Raw genomic sequence first — 23,742 nt, 5'->3', positions numbered from 1 at the left:
AACCCAACACTCCCACACCATCCTGAGTACAACCCAACACTCCCACACCATCCTGGGTACAACTAACACTCCCACACCATCCTGGGTACAACTAACACTCCCACACCATCCTGGGTACAACTAACACTCCCACACCATCCTGAGTACAACCCAACACCCCCACACCACCCTGAGTACAACTAACACTCCCACACCATCCTGAGTACAAGTAACATTCTCACACCATCCTGGGTACAACCCAACACATCTCACAGCACCGCACATGCCCCCACACCACCATGGGTACCACCTAACGCACCCCACTACACTGTGAGTACAACCCAACACTCCCACACCATCCTGGGTACCACCAACACTCCCACACCATCAAGGTACAAACCAACATTCCCCTAACCATCCTGGGTACAACCCAACACGCTCTGCACCACGATGGGTACAGCCTAACGTACCCCTCTAAACTGCGAGAACAACCGAATACTCCCACACCATCCTGAGTACAACCCAACACACTTCACACCAAAGATAGACACAAAATGCTGGAGTAACTCAGCGAGTCAGTTAGCATCTCTGGAGGAAATGGATAGATGACATTTTGGGTCAGGACACTTGACTTGTGGTAGTCACTGGGAATGTCTTGAGAGCAGTCAGTATTTCGTTCACAGAGGTGCTGAAGGTCCTGACGTGTATGAAGATCGACAAATCTCCTGGGCCCGATCAAATATATCCAAGGACACTGTGGGAAGCTAGAGAGGAAATTGCAGAAGCTATAGCTGAGATTTACGAGTCGTCATTATATACTGGAGAGGTTCCGGAAGACTGGAGGGTGGCAAATGTGGTGCCTGTATTTAAGAAGGGCTGAAGGGAAAAGGCTGGGAATTACAGGTCCGTGAGCTTAACATCTGTGGGCGGAAAGTTATCAGAGAAGATTCTGAGGGTAGGATATACATGCATTTAGTACCAAGAAAGCAGATGTGGCTGAAGTCTGAAGAAGGGTCTCGACCCGAAACGTCACCCATTCCTTCTCTCCCGAAATGCTGCCCGACCTGCTGAGTTACTCCAGCATTTTGTGAATATATACATGCATTTAGATGGACAAGGACTGATTAGGGATAGTCAACATGGTTTTGTATGTGGGAGGTCCTGTCTCACAAATCTGATTGAGATTGTTGGGGATGTGACCAAAAAGGTCGACAAAGGCAGAGCTGTAGACGATGTATACATGGATTTCAGCAAGGCATTCTGCAAGGTTCTGCATGTAGACTGCTCTGGTAGGTTAGATCCTATGGGATTCAAGGAGCGATAGCTGAATGGATAGAAAATTGGCTTCATGGAAGGGTGCTGGTGGAAGGTTGCTTTTCGGACTGGAGGCCTGTGACTAGTGGTGTGCCTCAGCGTTCGATTAATCGCATTGAAAGCAATTGATCCATTCTTCATGATGCATTCCTGCAGTTGTGATAATTTGATTCCACTGCAAAGGCACCTTTTGATCACCAGCTCTGGCATCACTGTCTGGCACATTTCAGAGAAGTCGCTTTCCTGCAATTAGCAGTAGCTTTGTTGGTCATTACAGACACAGCCGCAGTAGACGGAAAACATCTGCAGCCTTGGATTGTCTATCACAGCAACATCATGCAGCATGATAAGAGATCGACACTGAAGCAGTATTATTACCAGCACAAATGCAAGTCGCATGCAAAATCTCACATCACAGTTCAATTGATTTTTTGGAGACCAGGTAACATAAAGAGAACAGGCTTTGACTATGGTGGAAGGCCATGTCTTCATTGCCACCCCACCATAATGGAGAGTGGCCAATTCAATGAACCGTCAGGTTTTTTTCTAACTGCCTTTTAAATAGTCAATTGAATACTCAGAGCGTCATTTAAACAAATTTATTTGTACAAATCAAAAAAGAGTACAGAAAACTTAACTGTTGATGGAAACATAGACATTGCACCTTCCCAACAACACATTAGAAACTATCCCTGAAAACAATTTATTCATGATAATTCTCATTCACATTTAAATACTCTATTCTTCAAGTATTAGGGCCACAAAAATTTACTTGGGAGAAACTAATAACTGAAACACAAGAATGATTGGTCAGTCATCTCCAATCAATTTGGTGACCTCCCAGTTTTGAGATGAAGGGTGTCAGGCAGTTAGTTGATCCACTGGATACTTTGACTGTTCCAATAAGGACCATTTATATTTTACATAGTAATGCCTTCAGATTTGCAGCTCGTGTGGTGGAAGACTGAAGAGCAAAAGCACCCATTGAAGTGGTGATCGACTCCAGGCATTCATTCATCATGCGAAGAATTGCAGAATAAATCATTGAACTGCTGGTCCACAGAGATTCCTTCTACCTATTTTAATTTAGTTACACTTTACAGAGATTGAAGATGAGCACCTTGAGTGAAGGTTTTAAAAAGAAAAATCAAAAATACCTTATTTTGCTAAATAAAACCAGAGAAAACACCCTGCAACTAAACCAAAAACAAAGACCAAGAACTGTGACACAGCAACAGAACTTGGCTCACATATTTTAGTAAACGATAGATGTAAATTTCCCCAGTGTGGGACGAATAAAGGAATATATTATTATTATTTGTAGTTCAACCACTTTACACCCCAGGTGTGGAATAGAAATCCTACTTTCCACAGGAACAACTACAGTAATGCTTCAGATAATCAATGTTACTACACGGACTGAGTGAATTTCTCAAACACAACAATATGTGATCCAATTACTCTCCTAATTTACAATAAAGAGAAATTAGTACATACGCACACCTGGAAAGGAAAATAGTCTGTTGTCATTTGTATGGAATTCCAGTGTTCCTGAGCATTAATTAAAACAAGACACAAAAAGCTGGAGTAACTCAGCAGGACAGGCAGCATCTCTGGAGAGAAGGAATGGGTGATGTTTTGGGTCGAGACCCTTCTTCATACTGGTTAGGGAATAAGGGAAATGAGAGATATAGACGGTGATGTGGAGAGATAAAGAACAATGAATGAAACAAATGCAAAAAGTAAGGATGATAAAGGAAACAGCTATTAAACACCATCTATATCTCTCATTTCCCTTCTCCCTAACCAGTCTGAAGAAGAGTCACGACCCGTAATGTCACCTATTCCTTCTTTCCCGAGATGTTGCCTTTCCCGCTGAGTTACTCCAGCTTTTTGTGTCTATCTTCGGTTTAAACCAGCATCTGCAGTTCCTTCTTACATTAATTGAAGCTGTTGGACTTGCGAACATACATTAAATGGCCACCTCCTGCACCTATTGTCTACTAAAAAACCCATTTTGATTCAATCTAATTCGGCATGACAAAGCACAATCCCACTGCGATTTATATTTAACTGCTGATCCACATATCCGTTTTGCATTTACGTTGAATTGCAGTCCAGGCAATGAAACTCAATACAAACATTTTTAAGATGAGCCATTAAGATTTAATACTCCATAATCAATTTGTTACTGTCTAAACTGTGTCACAGACACATACACACAAAATGATAAATCAAACTGAATTTAGAATGTCTCCTCCAGCATTTCTGCTTTTATTTCAGATTTCCAACATCTTTTGCAATGATTCTTTCACCTCTTTTCAGAGAACCTGAATCAAAAATGTTTTAAAAACTATTAATTTTCCAAAGCAGAATTTCAAAAACACATGATTTTAAAAAAATACTGTAGACAGTGCAAATCTGAAACAAAAGCAGAAAGTGCTGGAGGCACTCAGCAGGTCAGGCAGCATCTGTGGAGAGGAAAATAGAGTCAACTTTTCGGGTCACAGACCTCTAATCAAGGAGAAAAAGATAATGTCATTTTAAGTTGCGGAGGGATGGGCTAGGGATGGATAGCTCAAAGGGAATGACTGTGGTAGGGTAAGATTAGGGCTGCCATACATGGGGACAACTTGTGTGTTCTGGTCAAAAGGATTAATGGGGCATTTAGAGGGCAACAATAAAGACACAGAAGGACATTGTGTTGCAAGTGGCAGGGCTATGGGACATGTCCAGTACGAGAGAACGTAAACTCTTCAATTTAATAATAATAATGCCTAGTTCTAAATAAAAATTGATCACATTCATTATCCTCCTCCTATAAAGCTTGTACATCCATTTTTATAATTGTGTACGGATCCTCCCCAGGTTACAACAGGGTTCCGTTCCAGAAAACTGTAACCCAAAATGCGGCTGCTTGGTAATATATTCAAACAAAAACATAAGCAACCAAGGGCAACCTGTAGTTACACCCGGGTGTTCAGCTCAATGATCCAGATATTGCATTGAAGCAAATTCCCATGCAGTAGGAGATGCCTGTGGCCCCTCAGCAGCCAGCAAATCCACCCCATTGGTATCCTATTTGTTCGTTTATATGTACAGGCTGTACATACATGGGGTGTACATAACCTAGGGAAGACCTGTAAATTTGTCACAGGTGCAAATTAAAACTTTTCTGTAACCGCTGGAATTACTCAGCAGGTCAGGCAGCATCTGCGGAGAGAGAAAATTCACTTTTCATCTCGATGATCTTCCAACAACCACTACAGTATTAAACACCACAACCTCCAAATAAGCTCCGAACTATGTAGATTTGGGAGGATTGCTTTAGTCTTTGCAATTGGGACATATGATAATAGAACACTCTCGACTTGGGACCTGAGAAAAGCTAAAATAAATATTCTGATGCACATTGTGGCATCGGGGAGGGATAGGGGGAACAGAGGTTGAATAGGAAGGACAGTGATGGGACAGCAGTGATGATTAACGAGGAAAGGAATGATGCAGCCAGGAGAAAGAGGTCGGGAGTGACAGAGGCCAGGTGTGGCGGAGCATGTAAATATATGAAAGATTACCTTCTGGAATCGCAACAATAGAAATTTGTTCCATCTCCAACTTTTTTTCCAATTCAGATGCCCCTGACTTGCTGGGCATTTCCAGCACTTTGTTTTATTTTAAACTTGTCAGTTTGGTCACACCCACCCTCCAATGGGAATGGTGCAGAATTTAATGCGGTACAAGTAGTTTGCACAGGCGATTCTTTGTTGGAAACATGAGGGCAGAATGTGCAACTTTAAAGTGGAGACTGAAATACATCCGCACACACAAGCCCACAGCACACCACATCTGATAACCAGATGCCATCCTGGCTTTGTTATTTTAACAGCCACTAGTGCAAGGAAGGGTGCTAAACCTGCTCGCGTTTGGTCTTGTCATGCAGGAGCAGGTAATTGAGCTTGATCACAGTTGTAGCAAAGTCCACAAGTTCCACAAAATCTGAGGTGATGATGTTGACTCCATTTACACCTGGCTTCTGGCACTTCACCCAGTTCATTATTACAGGAAGATTTCTAACAAGAAGAACAAAATGAAGCATGTGAAATGTCCATTGTCATTTAGAAAATGTTAAATATGAAATCTACACAACTTTTCCTCATAAAAACAGTGTACCTTCATCATAACATTTGCAGACACACAATCCAGATTATTCCTTTGCCAATAGCTCCAGCCTATTATTACACTGCTAATAAGATTTATATGGTCAAAACTACATCAGATTTTCTTTCCCGAACATCATCATCGTCTGAGAGGCTGTTACATGACCCGTCTTCCACATTCCCCTGCTTATCCATTTGCCTATCTTAAAAGCCACTATCATATCTTCTTGCCAACACCACCATCCCTGGCAGTGTGCATATATCCTTATATTCATTTACAGTATTTACAAACATCAACATCATTTTATTCAACCTCAAAGATCACATTAGCGATGGATTTAAGAGACAACTCCTGCCTTCACATTGGAATGTCAAAATTACTTTCCACATATGATTAGCTCAAGCTTTTGCCTCTCCTGCCTCATGGAAGAGGGGAGAAGAGAGAATGACTGGGGTGTGAGTCCTTGATTGTATTGGCGGTTTCCTGCAGCAGCGTGGTGTACATAGTCGATGGTGAGGGGGAGGGGAGGGGGGCGTTGTTAGGAGGCTCATTTGTGTGATGGAATGGGCTGGGGTTCCAAAGTGAACTTTATAGTTAGGGAACGATTACATAGACCGCAGAACAATGCAGGACAGGAATGTTCCCTTCAGTCCACAATCTTTATTCTGAAATTATGCCTACCTGAACCAATCTCATCTGTTCCGTATCCATATCCCTCTATTCTCTGCACTTCCATATGCCTATCTAAAAGCCTCAAAAATGCCGCTATCATATTTACCTCCACCACCACCCCAGGCAATACGCTTCAGTCCCCCAGCACCCTCTGTGTAAAAAAATGGAGCTACACATCTCCATTAAACTTTCCCTCTCTCACCTTAGAAACATAGAAACATAGAAAATAGGTGCAGGAGTAGGCCATTCGGCCCTTCGAGCCTGCACCGCCATTCAATATGATCATGGCTGATCATTCAGCTCAGTAGCCTGTACCTGCCTTCTCTCCATACCCCCTATAGCTATGCCCTCTGGTATAGGACATTTCTGGAGAAATTGCCCTGGGGAAAAAGGTTCTGATGGTCTACCCTATCTATGCCTCTCATAATTTTAGATATGGCAATCTGGAACACACTGTCTGGGTGGGTGACGGAGGCAGATACATTGCAATGTCTAAGAAGCATCTCGATGAGTCGATTATCAAGGCAGAGAAAGTCAAGGGTTGAGAACGAGCAAATTTGATTCATGTAAATTTGCTGGTCAGCATAGACAAGAGAGATTCAAATGCCAGTTTCAGTACTGTATGACTTATGTTTCTTTGTAAGCACAGTAACAAAACAATGAATGCAAGTGCCGAATACAAGAATTTTACCCAACCTTGCGACGAGAGAATCCCGTAGTCCGACAATCATTCCCCGGAGGACAGTCTTGGCATGTGGTGTCAGGATCGCCTGTGACACATGGAACGTCCCTCGTTTGGCCCGCTCACTCAAGGTTGTCTCCAGGAACTGCACCAGCTTCTGAGCGTCAGTGGTGTTGGCCCAGGGAGCTGGAATCTGATGCCCTGGCCAGAGGAAGGGAAAGTTGTGGGCCAGAGGGTGGTGGTAGAACACGAGCACCTGGACATTTTGAAAATGAAAACCAAGATGTTACCAGAGGATAGTAACAGTGGTACAGTGGTAGAGCTGCTGCCTCACCGTGCCAGAGACCAGTTTGGATCCTGACAATGGGTGCTGTCTGTGCCAACCTTGTACGTTCTCTATGTGACTGCTTGGATTTTCTCCGGGTGCTCTGGTTTCCTCCCACTTTCCAAGGTTTGTAGGTTACTTGGTTTCTGTAAATTGCCCCTAATGTGTAGGATGCAAAAGTCGGATATCATGGAACTAGTGAGTAGATGATCAATGGTTAGTGTGGACTCAGTGGGCCGCTGGGCGTGTTTCCACACTGTATCTTTAAAACTAAAACAAAAAAAAATAAGAACACTTGGGAGGATAGACTGGGAAAATCAATTTGGTGCTGCATCCAAAGAGAAGAAATTTGTAGAGTACCTATGAGAAGGCTTCTTAGAGCAGCTCGTCGTCGTGTCTACTAGAGTAAAGGCAGTTCTGGATTTGGTGATGTGCAATGAACCAGATTTGATTAGAGACCTTAGTGACCATAATATGATAACATTCAACCTGCAGTTTGAGAGGGAGAAGATGAAATCAGATGTGTCGGTATTACTGTTGAGTAAAGGTAACTGCAGAGGCACGAGGGAGGAGTGGTGAAAGTTGTTTGGATAGGGACTCTACCAGGAATGAAACTAAAACAGAAGGGATGTAATATTGCAGAGATTAGTGGGAAACGAGACGATTGGGAAGCTTTTAAAAACTAACAGAAGGTAACTAAAAAGACAATGAAGGGAGAAAAGATGAAATATGAAGATAAGTTAGCCAATATTATACAGTAATAACAAAAGTCTCTTCTTGACGCTGAAGTAGTAATGGGGTATAAAGAAATGACAGATGAATTGAATACGTTTTTTGCATCAGTCTTCACACTGGAAGACACCAGCAACATGCCTGAAATTGAAGGGAGGCAGGGGACAGACATTAGTGAAGTTGCAATTACTGAGAAGATACTTGAGAAGCTAAAAGGTCTGAAGGTGGATAAGTCACCTGGACCAGATGGACTACACCCAAGCGTTCAGAAAGAGGTCCCAGTTGAGATTGTGGAGGCATTAGTAGTGATCTTTCAAGAATCACTTGTCAGAAGTGGTCCTACGGGACTGGGTTATTGCAAGTTCAACCAAGCGGAGGAGAATGTTAGTGGCGGGAAATTAATTTGGTACCTGAATCCTTTCCATTGCCTCCACAGATGCTTCCTGCTGAGTCCCTCCAGCATTGTGTGTTTAGTTTAGAGATACAGCACAGAAACAGGTCCTTCAGCCCACCAGGTCCGCACAGACCAGCGATCCCTGTACACGAACACTTTCCTACACAGGCTAGGAACAATTTACATTTATACCAAGCCAGGTAACCTACAAACCTGTACCTCTTTGGAGTGTTGGAGGAAACCAAAGATCTCAGAGGTAACCCACGCAGGTCACAGGGAAAACGTACTAACTCTGTACAGACAGCACCCGTAGTAAGGATCGAACCCGGGTCTCAGGCTGCAACTCTACTGCTGGGCCACCATGCTGCTCTATTATGCTCAAGTGACATGTGGATCCGAGGGATTAATTAGCAAATGAGTCAGGTGGGGGAGATAAGGATGGAGATAGTAAAGAAGGCGTGAAGAAAGTAGGTGTCAAACCTTCTCTTTAAATATAAATTTCTCACTGCTCAGCTCTGAGTAGCACTTAGCACCGAGTTTATATTAGAATGTGATGATGTAGCAGGCATGAAAGTGACTGCCTCACAACATCTACATTTGATGGTGAAACAGACTGCACTTGTAACAGAAAACCTGTGATCTTCTGGCATTATATTGTGACATTATGGTGTGACTACATTACAGAGACATAAAGCCACACTACTCTCTCTGGTCAATTTCGCCAATATTATAATAAGATGCTATTACAACATCATTAACTTTCATGCTCTGGCGTGCATTACTGTCTCACAACTGCCACACTGTGTCACAGTACTGTAATAGCACTGTCATGCTGCCATGTTCAACATCACTGTCATTGAATGCAAGAGCAGGGTCCTCACGTTACATCCTTATAAAACATTCATCAGTCTGTGAGAAACAAGATGTTTCCATAGGAGCAGGTTCCTGTGGAGATTCACCAGGATGATTGTTACCTGCGATGGAACGTTTTGACTATGTTTGTTTCCTTGGAGAGAAGGCTGGGGGTGGGGCGGGGGAAGGGGGTTGATAGAAGTATATAAAATTCACAGAGCCAACTTTGCGGCAAAGATGGTAAAAGTTAGAGCAAATAAGTTTAGCTTAACAAGCTCTGGAGAATAATGTTTTGCCACCCATCAAGTGATTGGAATCGGAAATGCATTGCTCAACGGATTGATGGAAACAGAAATTGTGGCTCATTTAAGACATATATGGATAAGCTCCTCAATCACTGAGAAATCTACAGGCCCAGTGCCAGTAAATGGGATAAGTATTGATGGGTACTTGATTGTCAGCATGGAGATGATGGATTGAGGGAGCAGTTTCTGTGCTATATGACTCCAGGAGAAAAAAATAGCTCCAGTCACTGGCTAATCACCTGAAAGGGTATTGCAACACACAAGCAATGTTAAGCATTGCAATAAATATACATATTATTTTAAAGATATATAATCCTTTCAGAATGGAATGTTCCACTTCAAATTCAGAACAGCCTCAGTGAACTGGTGATGGTAAGGACAACTTTAATGAAAACTAGACCAAGTGGACCCATTGGGCCCAAACCTCTCCTGCATTGGTGCAGCACCCTCTCCTCCCCCTCCTCTCCCCCTCCCTCCCTCCTCACCCCCTCCCATCCCCCTCCCCCCACTCCATCCCCCTCAAGCCCCCTTCCCCCACTCCATCCCCCTCAACCCCCTTCTCCTCCCTCCTCCTCACCTCCACCCCCTCCCTCCCTAGGAGATAGATTTAAATTTTTAAATGTCAATAACTTTAAAAATATAACACCGATTTCAATGAAACTTCTTCCATTAGCACCAAAGGGACGACGGTGAGTAAGGTGGGCCTAAAATTGTTGCGCTATCATATACCGTTTTGGCTGTAGTTCAGGAACAAACAAACAAACGAGGGTTTTAGTTGATAGATAGCTTACAGTATGCACAAGGAGATTACAGCTCTTACAGCAAAGGAGCATTTTCTAAATGCAAAGGGTATGCGTGGAATTGATCAACAGAGAGAAAATAAGAGAATCAGCAAGATGAAAAGACTTAGAATCTGTATATAATGATCAGGAAGCATTCAGTGATAACTATTGTGGTGGAAAAGGAGAATCGAGAAATAAACAGCAAACTGGTTAAGTAATATTTTGGATGCCTCTTCAAATAAGTCACGAAGAAGAGAAGTCACAAAGACTTTATCAGGGTCCAATTAGATTGATCTCAGTTGGGAGGGGGGATCTACTATTTACTATTAATTTACTGTTAAAGGTGTGACTGAGTCAATATGTCAATATGGAATTTCAATGGAATAATCCATGGAAATATTTTGGGGGTTAGATAAGAGGAGAAGGGTAGACGTAGTATAGTTAGATATTTAGTAGGCATTTGATAAGTGTTGTGCATGTTAAGTTTAGGGTTGGGGGCAGTTTAATTAATTCAGATTAAGTCGAGGTTGTGCAGGTATAAATAAACATCATGTATTAAGGAATGCAGGGTACAAATGCCAAAATGATTACTGCTTATACTGGAACCATCACTAGCCTACAGCAACACGCAAGCTGAGGATACAACGTCCTAGACAACTGATAATATAAAGCTGGGTGCGAGGTAAGGTTAGATGATGACATAAAAGGAAACAGGCCAATTGAATTACTGGACATTAGATGGAATATACTCTTGGGAGTTGGAACATTATGGTAAGAGCAGCAAATAAACAACTTTAAAAAAAATAAAAGATGAGGCATAAATAATGAAATCCAAAGGGATTCAGCAAGAATTTCCAAACTTAGTTGCACATTTGCATAGGTACAGAGGGTACAATAGACGATCCAAAAATCTTCAGAGTTTAAAAGAATGACAAATGCTCTTCTTGAAATATGTATCATTCTTTGAATTTAAGTGAAGTTGTGGTGGAAGGGAGGGGGGCTGTTTCTCAAGTCCAATGCTCCAGTCACAGAGCATCAAATGGAAGCTGAGCGGTGACACAAGCAGATATTCAATCCCCACTGAGAGTAACGTGAATCATTACAATTCACTTCAACCAGAGGGCTGGCGATGCTTGGGCGATATTCAATTCATTTTTGATCATTGCAGCAGTCGGGAGACGTTGAAACTGGCTTGTAAAAGTATCAATGTAGTTTTGAGAGGAGGTTGCTCGTGCAATGTTATTGTGTCACAGTTCTGCGGCTCCACATATTTACATCACACGACGTTGTTATTCCATTACTATCATTACTATCATTCCATTACTATCAGTCTTCATTGCTTATTATTACACTGCTGTGTTATTAGATAAATACAAGCTGTCCCTGGGTAAAAAAACGTGCACCGTTTTTATACCTATGTCAAATTTGTCTGCAAATTGGGAAATACACAAAAATCACTCGATTGTACCTCCTCCACGGTGTTGTAAAGAATGGCATCAAAAGCACATGACTGATAAGAAAGAAGAATGACTAAATGTGAAGAGAGATATATAACTTGTTCTGCTGTTCATAGGAATTTATGTGTGTGCGTATATTGGACTTTTGATATTCGGGGAACTCGTTTGTACGTGGGGTGCACATAAGTGGAGCGTGCGTAACCCAGGGGCAGACTCTGTGCAGTTGATTGCATGTTTTAATACAGTTGAAATTGTGCAAAAGCTGCAAGAGCTGAGAGGACCAACCTGGTATTTACGCTCCCATAAATACTGGAGTGTTATTTCCGCAACTAGGTTGGCTCGGCAGAGTTTTGACCCAAATATTTCTTTAAGCATTTCGATGAGGTATTCATGGTTTATGTCCTCCATTGCATAATAGTGATTGAAATCCAGAAAGATCACCTCCTTGCTGTGAGATTTCAAAAATTGGTCTATCTCCATCAGTCCATCATAAACTTTGCAGCCAAACAACCCGTGGATGAAATAAAGCTCATTCTCCTCTCCCGGTTTTCTGGAGATTCGAAGGTCAAAGTAACGAATGCCAGCTTCCAGCTGCTCTGTGAAATTCAAGCTCTGTGTCACAGACCATTTCTTCATCATTTTCTTCCAGAGAGAGCGGAAGATTCCAGCCAGCTGCCTGACCACAACTGGCTGATCCAGACCAACAGGGGACTTCTCATCGATCCAAAAGCTGAAGGAATCGTGTGATCCTGAAAAGGAAGCAAGGAAGAGGCACAAAGTTTGTTTATTCTTCGAACAATAGACTTGGCTCAAGCGCAGGGTCGGCAATCATTTCGCTGAACACCTCCGCTCAGTCCACCTAGGCATATGATATCTCCCGTTTGCCAAACACTTTAACTCCCCCTCCCATTCCCATACTGACCTTTCTGTCCTGGGCCTCCTCCACTGTCAGAGTGACGCTGAATGCAAATTGGAGGAACAGTACTTCATATTTTGCTTGGGCAGCTTACACCTCAGTGGCATGAATATTGATTTCTCTGACTTCAAGTAACCCTTGCTTTCCCTCTCGCTCCGTCCTTCCCCCACCCTGGTTTTCCGACCAGGTTCACTGTCCTCTGGATTAATTTTACTGATTGTATGCCTCGTTGTCTCCTTGCCCTCAGCCAACAATGAACCTTTGATCTGTCGTTTTCACACCTTACCCCTCCATATCTCTAGTCCCCCTCTCCCCGGATCAGTCTGAAGAAGGGTCACAACCTGAAATGTCACCCATTCCTTCTCTCCAGAGATGTTGCCTGTCCCGCTGAATTACTCCAGTATTTTGTGCCAATCTTTGGTGTAAACCAGCATCTGCAGTTCCTTCCTACAATGCAGACGGCTCAATTTTAAATAACCTTTCACTTTCTCTGTGACTAAAAGCAAAACTCAACATGGCAGCAAAGCAGTCTTGTGCAGTTACAACCTTGCAGAGATGTATGCCACAGAATTCTATCACATTGGAGTAACATGATATTTGGCAAAGCTCAATAGAAAATGTGGATGTAGCAATTTTGCAGAATAACAGGAAGGTTATAGCATAGGAAAAAGCTCTTTTAACCCATGAAGAAGCGTCAGTTGTATGCGAGATAAATCCAGCTAGCCCATTCCCCCCAGAGCTCTGTAACATTTAAAGTCAGAGTCATACAGCATGGAAACCAGGCTCATGGCCCCAACTCGTCCATGCCGACCAGAGTAATCCAGCAATGGAGCTGGAAGAGCAAATATGCCAGGAGATTGCAGGACTAATAAGGTTGTTGTAGTATGGAATTTTAACTTTCTTAATAAAGACTGAGACTGGTTTAAATGGGGCAGAATTTGTCAAATGTGTTCAGAAAGGTTTCCTCAGCCAATATGTAGTGGACCCTACAATGGATAAGGCTTGGTCTAGTCTTAGGAAATTGGGAGGGGGGTGTGGATATTGTGTTCATGGATGAGCCTTGTGGGACCGGCGACCAATGTTCTATTAGGTTTAAGATAGTTATAGTCATAATCATAAAATGTGGAAACAGGCCCTTCGGCCCAACTTGCCCACACCGACCGATCATCTACACTAGCCCCATATGCCTCGAAACCTAGATGGCCCATATCCCTCAAAACCTACCCTATTCACGTACCTAAATGTCTTAAACATTGCGATGGTACCTGCCTCAAATACTTCCTCCGGCAGCACTTTCCATACCCTCACCACCCTTTGTGTAAAAAAAGTCACCCCTCAGGTTCCTTTTAAAGCTTCCCCCCTCACCTGAAACCTATGTCCTCTGGTTCTCGATTCTCCTACTCTGGCAATGACTAATATTTACCTGATCTATTCCTCTCATGATTTTCTATATAAGATCGCCCCTTATCCTTCTGCTTTACAAGTCCTAGCCTGCTCAATCTCTCCCAATAACTCAGGTCCTTGAGTCCTGGCAGTATCCTTGTAAATCTTCTCTGCATTCTTTCCAGTTTGACAACATTTTCCTGTAACATTGTGACCAAAACTGAACACAATACTCTAAATGCGGCCGCATCAACGTCTTACATAACTGCAACATGATCACCCAACTGCTCTACTCAATACTCTGACTGATGAAGGCTAATGTGCCAAAAGCCTTTTTCACCTGTGACTGTGCGTAGATAGATAATGTGAAAAGACAGGGCGGGCCCACGAGTTAAAATTCTAAACTGAGGCAAGGCCAAATTTGGTATAAGACAGGAACTCGCTCATGTTGATTGGAGCAGGTTGTTCGAAGGAAATAAATGTCTGGAAAGTGGAATATGTTTAAGAGTGTGCTGACAAGAGTCCAGGACCTGCTGGAGTGAAGGGCAAGGCAGGTGGGTGTAAGGAAACATAGAAAATAAGTGCAGGAGGAGGCCGTTTGACCCTTTGAGCCAGCACCACCATTCATTGTGATCATGGCTGATCATCCACAATCAGTAACCTGTGCCTGCCTTTTCCCTACACTCCCTGGTTCCACCCGCCCCTAGAGCTCTATCTAACTCTCTTTTAAATTCATCCAGTGAAATGGCCTCCACTGCCTTCTGTGGCAGAGAATTCCACAAATTCACAACTATCTGGGTGAAAAAAGTTCCTTCTCACCTCAGTTTTAAATTACCTCCCCTTTATTCTTAGACTGTGGCCCCTGGTTCTGGACTCCCCCCATCATTGGGAACATTTTTCTTGCATCTAGCTTTCCAGTCCTTTTATAATTTTATACATCTCTATAAGATTCCCTCTCATCCTTCTAAACTCCAGTGAATACAAGCCCAATCTTATATGACAGTCCTGCCATCCCGGGGATTAACCTCGTGAACCTACGCTGCACTGCCTCAATAGCAAGGACGTCCTTCCTCAAATTAGGAAACCAAAACTGCACACAATACTCCAGATGCGGTCTCACCAGGGCCCTATACAACTGCAGAAGGACCTATTTACTCCTATACTCAAATCGAAGCTTGGATGAGAAAAGAAATTGAGGCTCAGGTTAAGACTATAGAGGAGGCAGCTGGGATCAAGTGTATCCTTGAAGGAGTTTCGGGAACTGAAGAGCAAGCTAAAAAAAGAAATCAGGAAAGCAAGAGACAGGAGATAGCTGGCAAATAATATCAAGGATAATCCCGTGTTTTTAATAAGTACATGGAGGGAAAAAGGTAACCAGTGAGGAAATGGGGTCCCTCAGGAATCAAAGCGGTCAACTCTGTGTGGAGCCACAGGAGATGGGTAAGGTCCTTGATGAGTATTTCTGGGGTTTTTTCGTGGAGAAAGACACGAGGAGCAGGGAACTTGGGGTAGTCAATGGAAGTGGCTTGAGGGCAATCAGTGTTATGGTCGAGGAGGTGCTGAAGGTCCTAACATGTATGAAGATGGACAAATCTCCTGGCCCTGATTGGATATATCCAAGGACATGGTGGAAATCTAAAGAAACAATCTTGTACCCTAAGTAGGGAAATCAAGAACCAGAGAACATAGGTTTAAAATGGGGGGGGTTAAGAGATTTAATAAGAGCCCGAGGGGCAACTTTTTTCTTACACCAAAGGTGGAGGGTGCATGGAATACACGTATGGCCAGAGGAAGTAGTTGAGGCAGGTACTGTCACATCGTCTTCAAAACATTTGGACAGGTACATGGATAGGATAGGTTTAGAGGGATATGGGCCACATGCAGGCAAGGATGGGATTAGCTCCTGATGCGGCCTCCTTCACATCAATGAGACCAAGCAAAGATTAGGCGACCATTTTGCTGAACATCTGTGCTGCCTGCCAAGACCTGCTGGAGTCCCAGTTGCTAATTCCAACTCCCCTTCCCATACTGACCTTTTTGTCCTTGGCTGCCTCCATTGTTCGAGTGAGGCCACACATAAACTGGAGGAACTATGAATATTTCAATACTTTCCACCCCCTCACTTTCCCCTGACCCCCGCCACATTTCCCTTTTCCTCCTTTGTTCATTCATCTCCTATTCCCACCCCATTTCCCCTTTATCCCCCATCTTTTCCATCAAGTGCCCCTGTCCTCTCTCACCCATATCCCTCCCTCTGCCTTTACATTCCATTCCTCCTCTTCTTTCCATATCTGACATCCATTTGTCTCCTTTTCACTTCCAGCTTTTAATACTTGCTCCATCCATCTGACAATCGTACCCCCCCCCACCCAAACTACATTCACCTACCACTTGCCAGGCTTTGTCCTGCCTCCACCTCTTTTTTTCCAGCTTTCTCCTCCCTACTCCAATCAGTCTGAAGAAAGGTCCATTTGGCTGAAACATCATCTGTCCATTCCCTCCACAGATGCTGCCTGACCTGCTGAGTTCCTTCAGCACTCTGTTTTGCTACTTCTCGCTAACTTGGCCAATTTTATATCCATACTTCAACAGACCTCGTATTCCACTGGTGTTGGCCTTTATGAAACATTGTGATGTGGAGCTTTACCAAATGAAAGGTCATGTACATCACCAATCCTCTCTGGTGTCTCATCGACTATTAATTAAAATAAGTTGCCTTGAACAATTCCGCGTAGTATTTCCCTAACCAGGCACATCTCTCTGAGTCTGTGAATTCAATGCTGATTGTTTTTGAATATTTGAGATTAAGCTGAATTGTTGTGTTTTATCCATACACCTTTTGTAAAAGCGTTTTTTTTTTAAACACTCAGATCTCCACTCCTCAAACAGGTCCCTATATCTTTGCATTTGGAAAAGATTATCAGAAAAGTGTGGCCAAAAATTTTGGAACAGAAAGGTTTGAGCTAATTTTTTTCCACTTCCATCTGTGTGCTGATGTGGTATTTCAGCTGATGTAGTGGCCTCGATGGCCTATTGGATAAGACGCTAGCCTCGCAGGACAGGGATTATAGGTTTAAGTCTCATCTGGGAAGTGAAAGAGCTTTGCTTCGAGATCATGTAGCTGTTGTTAGAAGCTGGTGTAAATCTGACTGTTGTATATGGATGGGTCGCTCCAGAGACCCAGGTTCAATCCTGACCTCCAGCACTGTCTATGTTGAGTCTGCATGTTCTCTGTGGCTGCGTGGTTTCCTCTCGGTGGTTTGTCTTCCTCCCATATCCCAGTGTTGGTGGTGAGGGACTTCAATGAGCAGGAATATGGGTCAGAGAGATCTACAAAACCAAGGCCTGAAACATGGAGGTGCAGTCTGCATGAATCTACCTTGTGAACCAGATTTCTTTGCCAGAAGAAAATACAGTAATATGGTAATTTTGTACAAAACGACTAAAGGCACATTTTGTGTTAACCCTAGTGAATTGAGGCGTCATTCTAGTGTGCCATTAAAATGTGGTCTCTACCTAATAAAAGTCACCCAAACATGAATACATAAAATAGCATGAATTTTGGACACCACAGCTGATACAGCCACTGCCTCACAACACCAGAAAACTGGGTTCAATCCAGACCTCAGGTGCTGTCCGTGTAGAGTTTGCACATTCTCCCTGAGACCAAGTGGGTTTCCTCCTGATAATTCCTCTCGCATCCCAAAGGCGTGCGGGTCAGTAGGTGGCCACTATAAATGACCCCTTGTGTGTCGGTGATTGGTAGAATTTGGGGGAGTTGATGGGAATGTAGGGAGAATAAAACTGGGTTAAGTGAAGGATGGGGGTGAATAGATGCATGATGCTGAGAGTGGATTTGGTGGGTTCCGTTTCTTTGCCATGTGACTGTCTGATTCTCTTTGCCAGCTGAATGCTCAGTCTCTCTCTAATATAAAGCTAGGATTGCTTTATTTCCTTGTTGTATGCTGTCCAAAGTTCCTATTTTATATTTTGCATAGCACTACAAATTTACTGTAGGGGGTAGGGTGTTGACATAGATAGAGAATTGGTTGGCAGACAGGAAGCAAAGAGTAGGAGTAAACGGGTCCTTTTCACAATGGCAGGCAGTGGCGAGTGGAGTGCCGCAAGGCTCGCTGTTGGGGCCGCAACTATTCACCATATATATTAATGATTTGGATGAAGGAATTAGAAGTAACACTAGCAAGTTTGCAGATTACACGAAGCTGGGTGGCAGTGTGAAATGTGAAAAGGATGTTAGGAGGTTGCAGGGTGACCTGGACAGATTGAGTGAGTGGGCAGATACATGGCAGATGCAGTATAATGTAGACAAATGTGAGATTATCCACTTTGGCGGCAAAAACAAGGAGGCAGATTATTATCTCAATGGTGTCAGGTTAGGTAAGGGGGAAGCACAGCGAGACCTGGGTGTCCTTGTACACCAGTCACTGAAAGTTGGCGTGCAGGTACATCAGGCAATGAAGAATGCTAATGGCATGTTGGCCTTCATAACGAGAGGATTTCAGTATAGGAGTAAAGAGGTTCTTCTGAAGTTGTATAGGGGCCTGGTAAGACCATTTCTGGAGTATTGTGTATAGTTTTGGTCTCCTAATTTAAGCAAGGACATCCTTGTAATTGAGGCAGTGCAGCGTAGGTTCACGAGATAGATCCCTGGGATGGCGGGACTGTCATATGAGGAAAGATTGAAAAGACTAGGCTTGATTTCACTGGAGTTTAGAAGGATGAGAGGGGATCTTATAGAGACGTATAAAATTATAAAAGATCTGGACAAGCTAGATGCAGGAAAAATGTTCCCAATGTTGGGGAAGTCCAGAACCAGGGGCCACAATCTTAGAATAAAGGGGAGGCCATTTAAAATTGAGGTGAAAAGGAACTTTTTCACCCAGATAGTTGTGAATTTGTGGAATTCTCTGCCACAGAGTGCAGTGGAGGCCAAATCACTGGATGAATTTAAGAGAGTTAGATAGAGCTCTGGGGGCTAGTGGAATAAAGGGATATGGGGAGAAGTTGGGCACAGGTTACTGATTGTGGATGATCAGCCATGATCACAAGGAATGGCAGTGCTGGCTCAAAGGGCCGAATGGCCTCCTCCTGCACCTATTTTCTATGTTTCTATGTTTAAGATGTTGATGCACAATCCTTGAACTTCACACAAACAAAAACATAATTGATACCTTCTGCAAGATCAACTTTAAGGAATTAGATCAGAATATGAAATGTAGTAAAATAGATTTAGAATTATATGCTAAAAAATTGAATGGTTGCTAACCCACTATACATTGAAAACGGACTGACTTTTGATGTTTTTTTAAAAGGCCTTCTGTGCTGGTCTAACCAGGTCTGAGAGCATGTAGCGAGCATGGTACCAGGGCCAGTTGTGTTAGTATCGATTTATTACTGATGCAAACTGAGATACAGTGAAAAACCATGTATTGAGTGCCATCCAGGCAAATCATACCATGCAGGTGTACATCAGGTAGTGCAAACAGAAAATAATCAGAGTGCAGGATATAGTGTTACAGCTACAGAGAAAGTACAGAGAATACAAGTGCAAGGAACAAGGTACATTGGAAGATTGAGAATACATCCTTGCCATAGCGAGGGCTGTTCAAGAGACTGATAAAGACGGGGAAGAAACTGTTGTTGAATCTGGTGGTTTGTGCTTTCAAGCTTTTGTATCTTCTACCTCACGGGAGAGAGAAAAGAGGTGAGTGTGAGTGGTCCTTGATTGTATTGCTTTTCTGAAGCAGTGTGAGGTGTTGATGAAGCCGGCAAGTTTTTTTCCCTTCTTCTTTGAGAAGCAAGATTTGACTCTTTGTTAAACTGCTATATGCCTAGCTAGTTGAATGTGAATATTATTCCATTGTTTAGTCATGTTAACTGCTGATTTAAGGAGCTGTAGTTACAATTAATTCATGGATGGCCACACTTAAATGTGGGAAAGTAGTCTGTTTCTGTAAACATTGCGTACAGACACAACCTAAAAGGGCTGCATCTGTGAAAGGAATGTAGCCCGGATAATGATAGAAATTACCAATTCCACAGGTTCTTGTTTGACTTGATTGTGTTTATTTATAATATGTCTGATCTGCTTGGAGAGCATGCAAAACAAACTTTTTACTGTATCTTGATACATATGACAAAAATAAACATGAAGCCTGAGAAAGGTGGAAGGGCATGGGAGAAGGGGAAAGGGGTGTTGTTAGTTAGTTACCTAATATTGGAGAATACCTAATATTGGAGAATTCAATGTTCATATTGTTGTGTTATAAGCTACCCATGCAGAATGAGGTGCTGTTCCTCCAGTTCACTCTGGCAATGGAGAAAGTGCAGGGCAGAAAGGTTGGTATGGGAAAGAAGCACACAAAGTGCTGGAGTAACTCAGCGGGTCAGGCAACAACACTGGAAAACATGGATGTGATGTTTTGAATCAAGACTTCTCTTCAGAATTCTCTAGAGTTGCTGCCTGACCTGCTGAGTTACTCCAGCACATTGTTTCTATTTTGTAAAGGCCAGTATAGAAACAGGAAGGGTAGTTAAAATGTTAGCAACCAGGAAATCCAGCAAGCCTTGGCAGATTAGGTGAATGGACAAGTTGATGGAGGGACTACAATGTGAGCATATTCAGCAAATTATTATTTTATGAGACTAAAATATTTTGTTACAAAAGAGATCTTGGGGTCCTTGTATACAAAACATAAAAGATTAGCATGTAGGTGCAGCAAGTTGATTGGAGAGGTTGTTTGCAGGCAAATGGAAGTCGAGAAAGTAGGAAGGTGAGAGTTTTAAAAGGTGAGAGTTCAGGCATGTTCCTGTTAAAGGGCATGGCAGGTGCTATGGAGTAAGGAAGCTGAGATAACGAGGGAAATTGAAACTGTTCAAGAAATAGGAGGCATGAGGCAGATATAGGCAGCTGTGATCGAGTGCATCCCTGGAGGAGTTTAGACAGAGGAGCATCTTAAGAAGGAAATCAGGAAGGCAAAAAGGGGCAGAAGATAGTTCTGGCAGATAAATTTAAGGAAAGTCCAAATATATTTTATGTTTCTTTGCTAAAATGGTGCCCCAGCTGACGAGTATTTCCAGCATTTTCTATCTCTACCATAGCAGGAACATATTACTCTTGTACTGGTTGCCTTAAGGATCATCATACCATTTGCCTTCTAATCACGTATTGAACCTATATTTCATGGTCATAAGGGATAGGAGTAGAATTAGGCCATTCGGCCCATCAAGTCTACCCCGCCATTCAATCGTGGCTGATCTATCTCTCTTTCCTAACCCCATACTCCTGTCTTATCCCTATAACCCCCTACACCTGTACTAATCAAGAATATCATTCATCATCACAAGATCAAACTGTGCACAAATATTCACCGGGTGCTTAATTCTTTCCTGTGAATTGCATCTGGAAGAGGCAACATGCAACCCAATCTTGATGAATCCCACTCAGAGATTCACTCGTAGACAAACTGTGAGAAGGAACCAGGTCACAAAGTACCAAACCAATCCAATTAATTTACAATGTGAAATCAAGACCTGTGGCAGGTGACACTGAAAACCGATCTTAACTAAATTGTTATCAGAAAATATTAATCAGGCAAATTACTTTAAGAATGGTGAAGTATGTTCCAGTTCACAGCTTGCCCTTAAGAATGACAAACCCAATCGCTGTGCCGAGTTCTTTAAAGCAAAATGTTGCTGCTTGAATGACAGGACTTGGTATGGGATTTAGGTAATCGTATTTCTAATCAGTTCTGACAAAATCGGAGGCGTCATCCATAAAAATAGTGCCAAATGGAAAGGTGGTCAGAAATCGAACAATTAAAAATATCACCCTATTGTGGTGGTACCGTTTCCATACACAACACTTAAATCCAGGTTGTAAATAGCCCTAGCATTAACTTTAATAAGAAACAAGTATTAATTCTGCAAAAACGTACGTACTTTTTTGCTAGCCGTTAACATTCTACTGCTGAGAAGGAATGAGTTCAAGTATCAATAAAGGAATCAGTTGGAAGTGGTGTACCCCAAAGACTCTCTATTCACCTGCCAGAGACACCAATAAGCAGAGACAAAAGTAAAGTTCAGACATGGATAGATAAATACTGTTACACAAATTCCGAAAAGCAGAGATGTAGGTTAAAGAGGCTAACAACAAAAGAATGGACCAGAAGTTACAATGGAACTGAAAATCAGAGTAGTGGCGGTGCTAAACCGGAACGGGACATGGTTTCGATATAGTTGGCCCGGTGGATTTCGAATTTTAAAACGAGCGAGGCGCTGTATAAATGTACAAAGAAGATTGACCACGATAATACCAGCACGGCCAGGATGTATCCGTCAGCGAAAATTCAATTGCCTGGGGCTGTTCCCCCAACAAAACGCAGCTGAGCTGACAGAATCGCTCCAGTTTTACCAATGAGTTTAATTTAGTGTACTGATACCTATGGACATTATGGCAGAAATAAAGTATATTATTAATACATATGAGTAAAGTACATAAAACACGATGGACCCCATACAAATCCACTGGGCAGAATATAAACATGTACGGTTGTGCACGCCGCACAGCCAGGCGTGCCTGTAAACACAATGCAACTACAATGCACCAATAGTGACTGGTGAACACGTAGGTGCATGGTGAACACGTAGGTGCATGGTGCACCCAAAGACAAGTGCAGGTGGCAGATACACAGTCAACACACACTCCAGACTTATGCTGATCCTCGGCGCTACTCCCCTCCCCCCAGCCCCGGGCGAGCGGCACCTTACCCGGCACGGCGAGATTGGCGAGGGGCAGAGCGCAGAGTGACCGCGGCAGGCTGCCCATCCAGTCGGCGTGCGGGGCACCCAGGCTGGGCGCCGGTCGCACTGCGCCGCTCCGGTGTTCCGCAACCCTCGCCGCCGCCATCCGCTCGCCGCCGACACACTGCGGCCGAGCAGGCGGGACCGGGAGGAGCGAGCCGACTGACGACGGCGGCGGGGCGGAGCGGGACCGGCCCTGTCCTTCCCACCCCCATGTACATCACACACAGGGTCACCCCTCCGCATCATACACAACACAGGGGAACACACAATACGGGGGAACACACAATACGGGGGAACACACACAATACGGGGGAACACACACAACACATGGGAACACACACAATACGGGGGAACACACACAACATATGGGAACACACACAACACGGGGGAACACACACAACACATGGGAACACACACTTCACATGGGAACACAGAGGAACACACACAATACGGGGGAACACACAATACGGGGGAACACACACGACATATGGGAACACACACAACACGGGGGAACACACACAACACAGGGGAACACACACAACACAGGGGAACACACACAACGCGGGGGAACACACACAACGCGGGGGAACACACACACACTCTCCAGGGAACAATAGACAATAGGTGAAGGAGGAGGCCATTCGGCCCTTCGAGCCAGCACCGCCATTCAATGTGATCATGGCTGATCATTCTCAATCAGTACCCCGTTCCTGCCTTCTCCCCATACCCCCTGACTCCGCTATCCTTAAGAGCTCTATCTAGCTCTCTTGAATGTATTCAGAGAATTGGCCTCCACTGCCCTCTGAGGCAGAGAATTCCACAGATTCACAACTCTCTGACTAACACACACAACACAGGGGAACACACACAACACAGGGGAACACACACAACACAGGGGAACACGCACACATACTCCGGGGAACACACACCCTCACACACAACACAAGGTCACACATCCTCACACA

At 43.5% G+C, this 23,742-nt stretch overlaps 1 protein-coding gene across 1 annotated transcript; it reads right to left on the bottom strand.

Moving 5' to 3' along the window:
- Positions 1-1,878: 1,878 nt before the first annotated feature.
- plcxd2 (phosphatidylinositol-specific phospholipase C, X domain containing 2) lies at positions 1,879-23,492 on the bottom strand. The gene is made up of 4 exons (XM_078409306.1): positions 22,742-23,492; positions 11,938-12,401; positions 6,820-7,061; positions 1,879-5,363 (listed from the first exon to the last, which is right to left on the bottom strand). Exons 1-4 carry the CDS (start codon positions 22,878-22,880, stop codon positions 5,201-5,203), a joined length of 1,008 nt encoding a protein of 335 aa, XP_078265432.1. The 5' UTR covers positions 22,881-23,492; the 3' UTR covers positions 1,879-5,200.
- Between the last annotated feature and the right edge of the window lie 250 nt (positions 23,493-23,742).

This window comes from Rhinoraja longicauda, chromosome 12 (assembly GCF_053455715.1).
Source record: "Rhinoraja longicauda isolate Sanriku21f chromosome 12, sRhiLon1.1, whole genome shotgun sequence".
NCBI lineage: Eukaryota > Metazoa > Chordata > Chondrichthyes > Rajiformes > Arhynchobatidae > Rhinoraja > Rhinoraja longicauda.
This window is presented reverse-complemented; position numbering and strand designations above follow the sequence as displayed.

Coding starts and splice junctions, on each gene's coding strand:
- plcxd2 (XM_078409306.1), bottom strand. CDS start 22,880: ATGGCGGCGGCGAGGGTTGCGGAACACCGGAGCGGCGCAGTGCGACCG. Junction 7,062..11,937: donor TATGGGAGCGTAAATACCAG/GTTGGTCCTCTC, acceptor CAAAATGTCCAG/GTGCTCGTGTTCTACCACCA. Junction 5,364..6,819: donor CGGGATTCTCTCGTCGCAAG/GTTGGGTAAAAT, acceptor TCTTCTTGTTAG/AAATCTTCCTGTAATAATGA.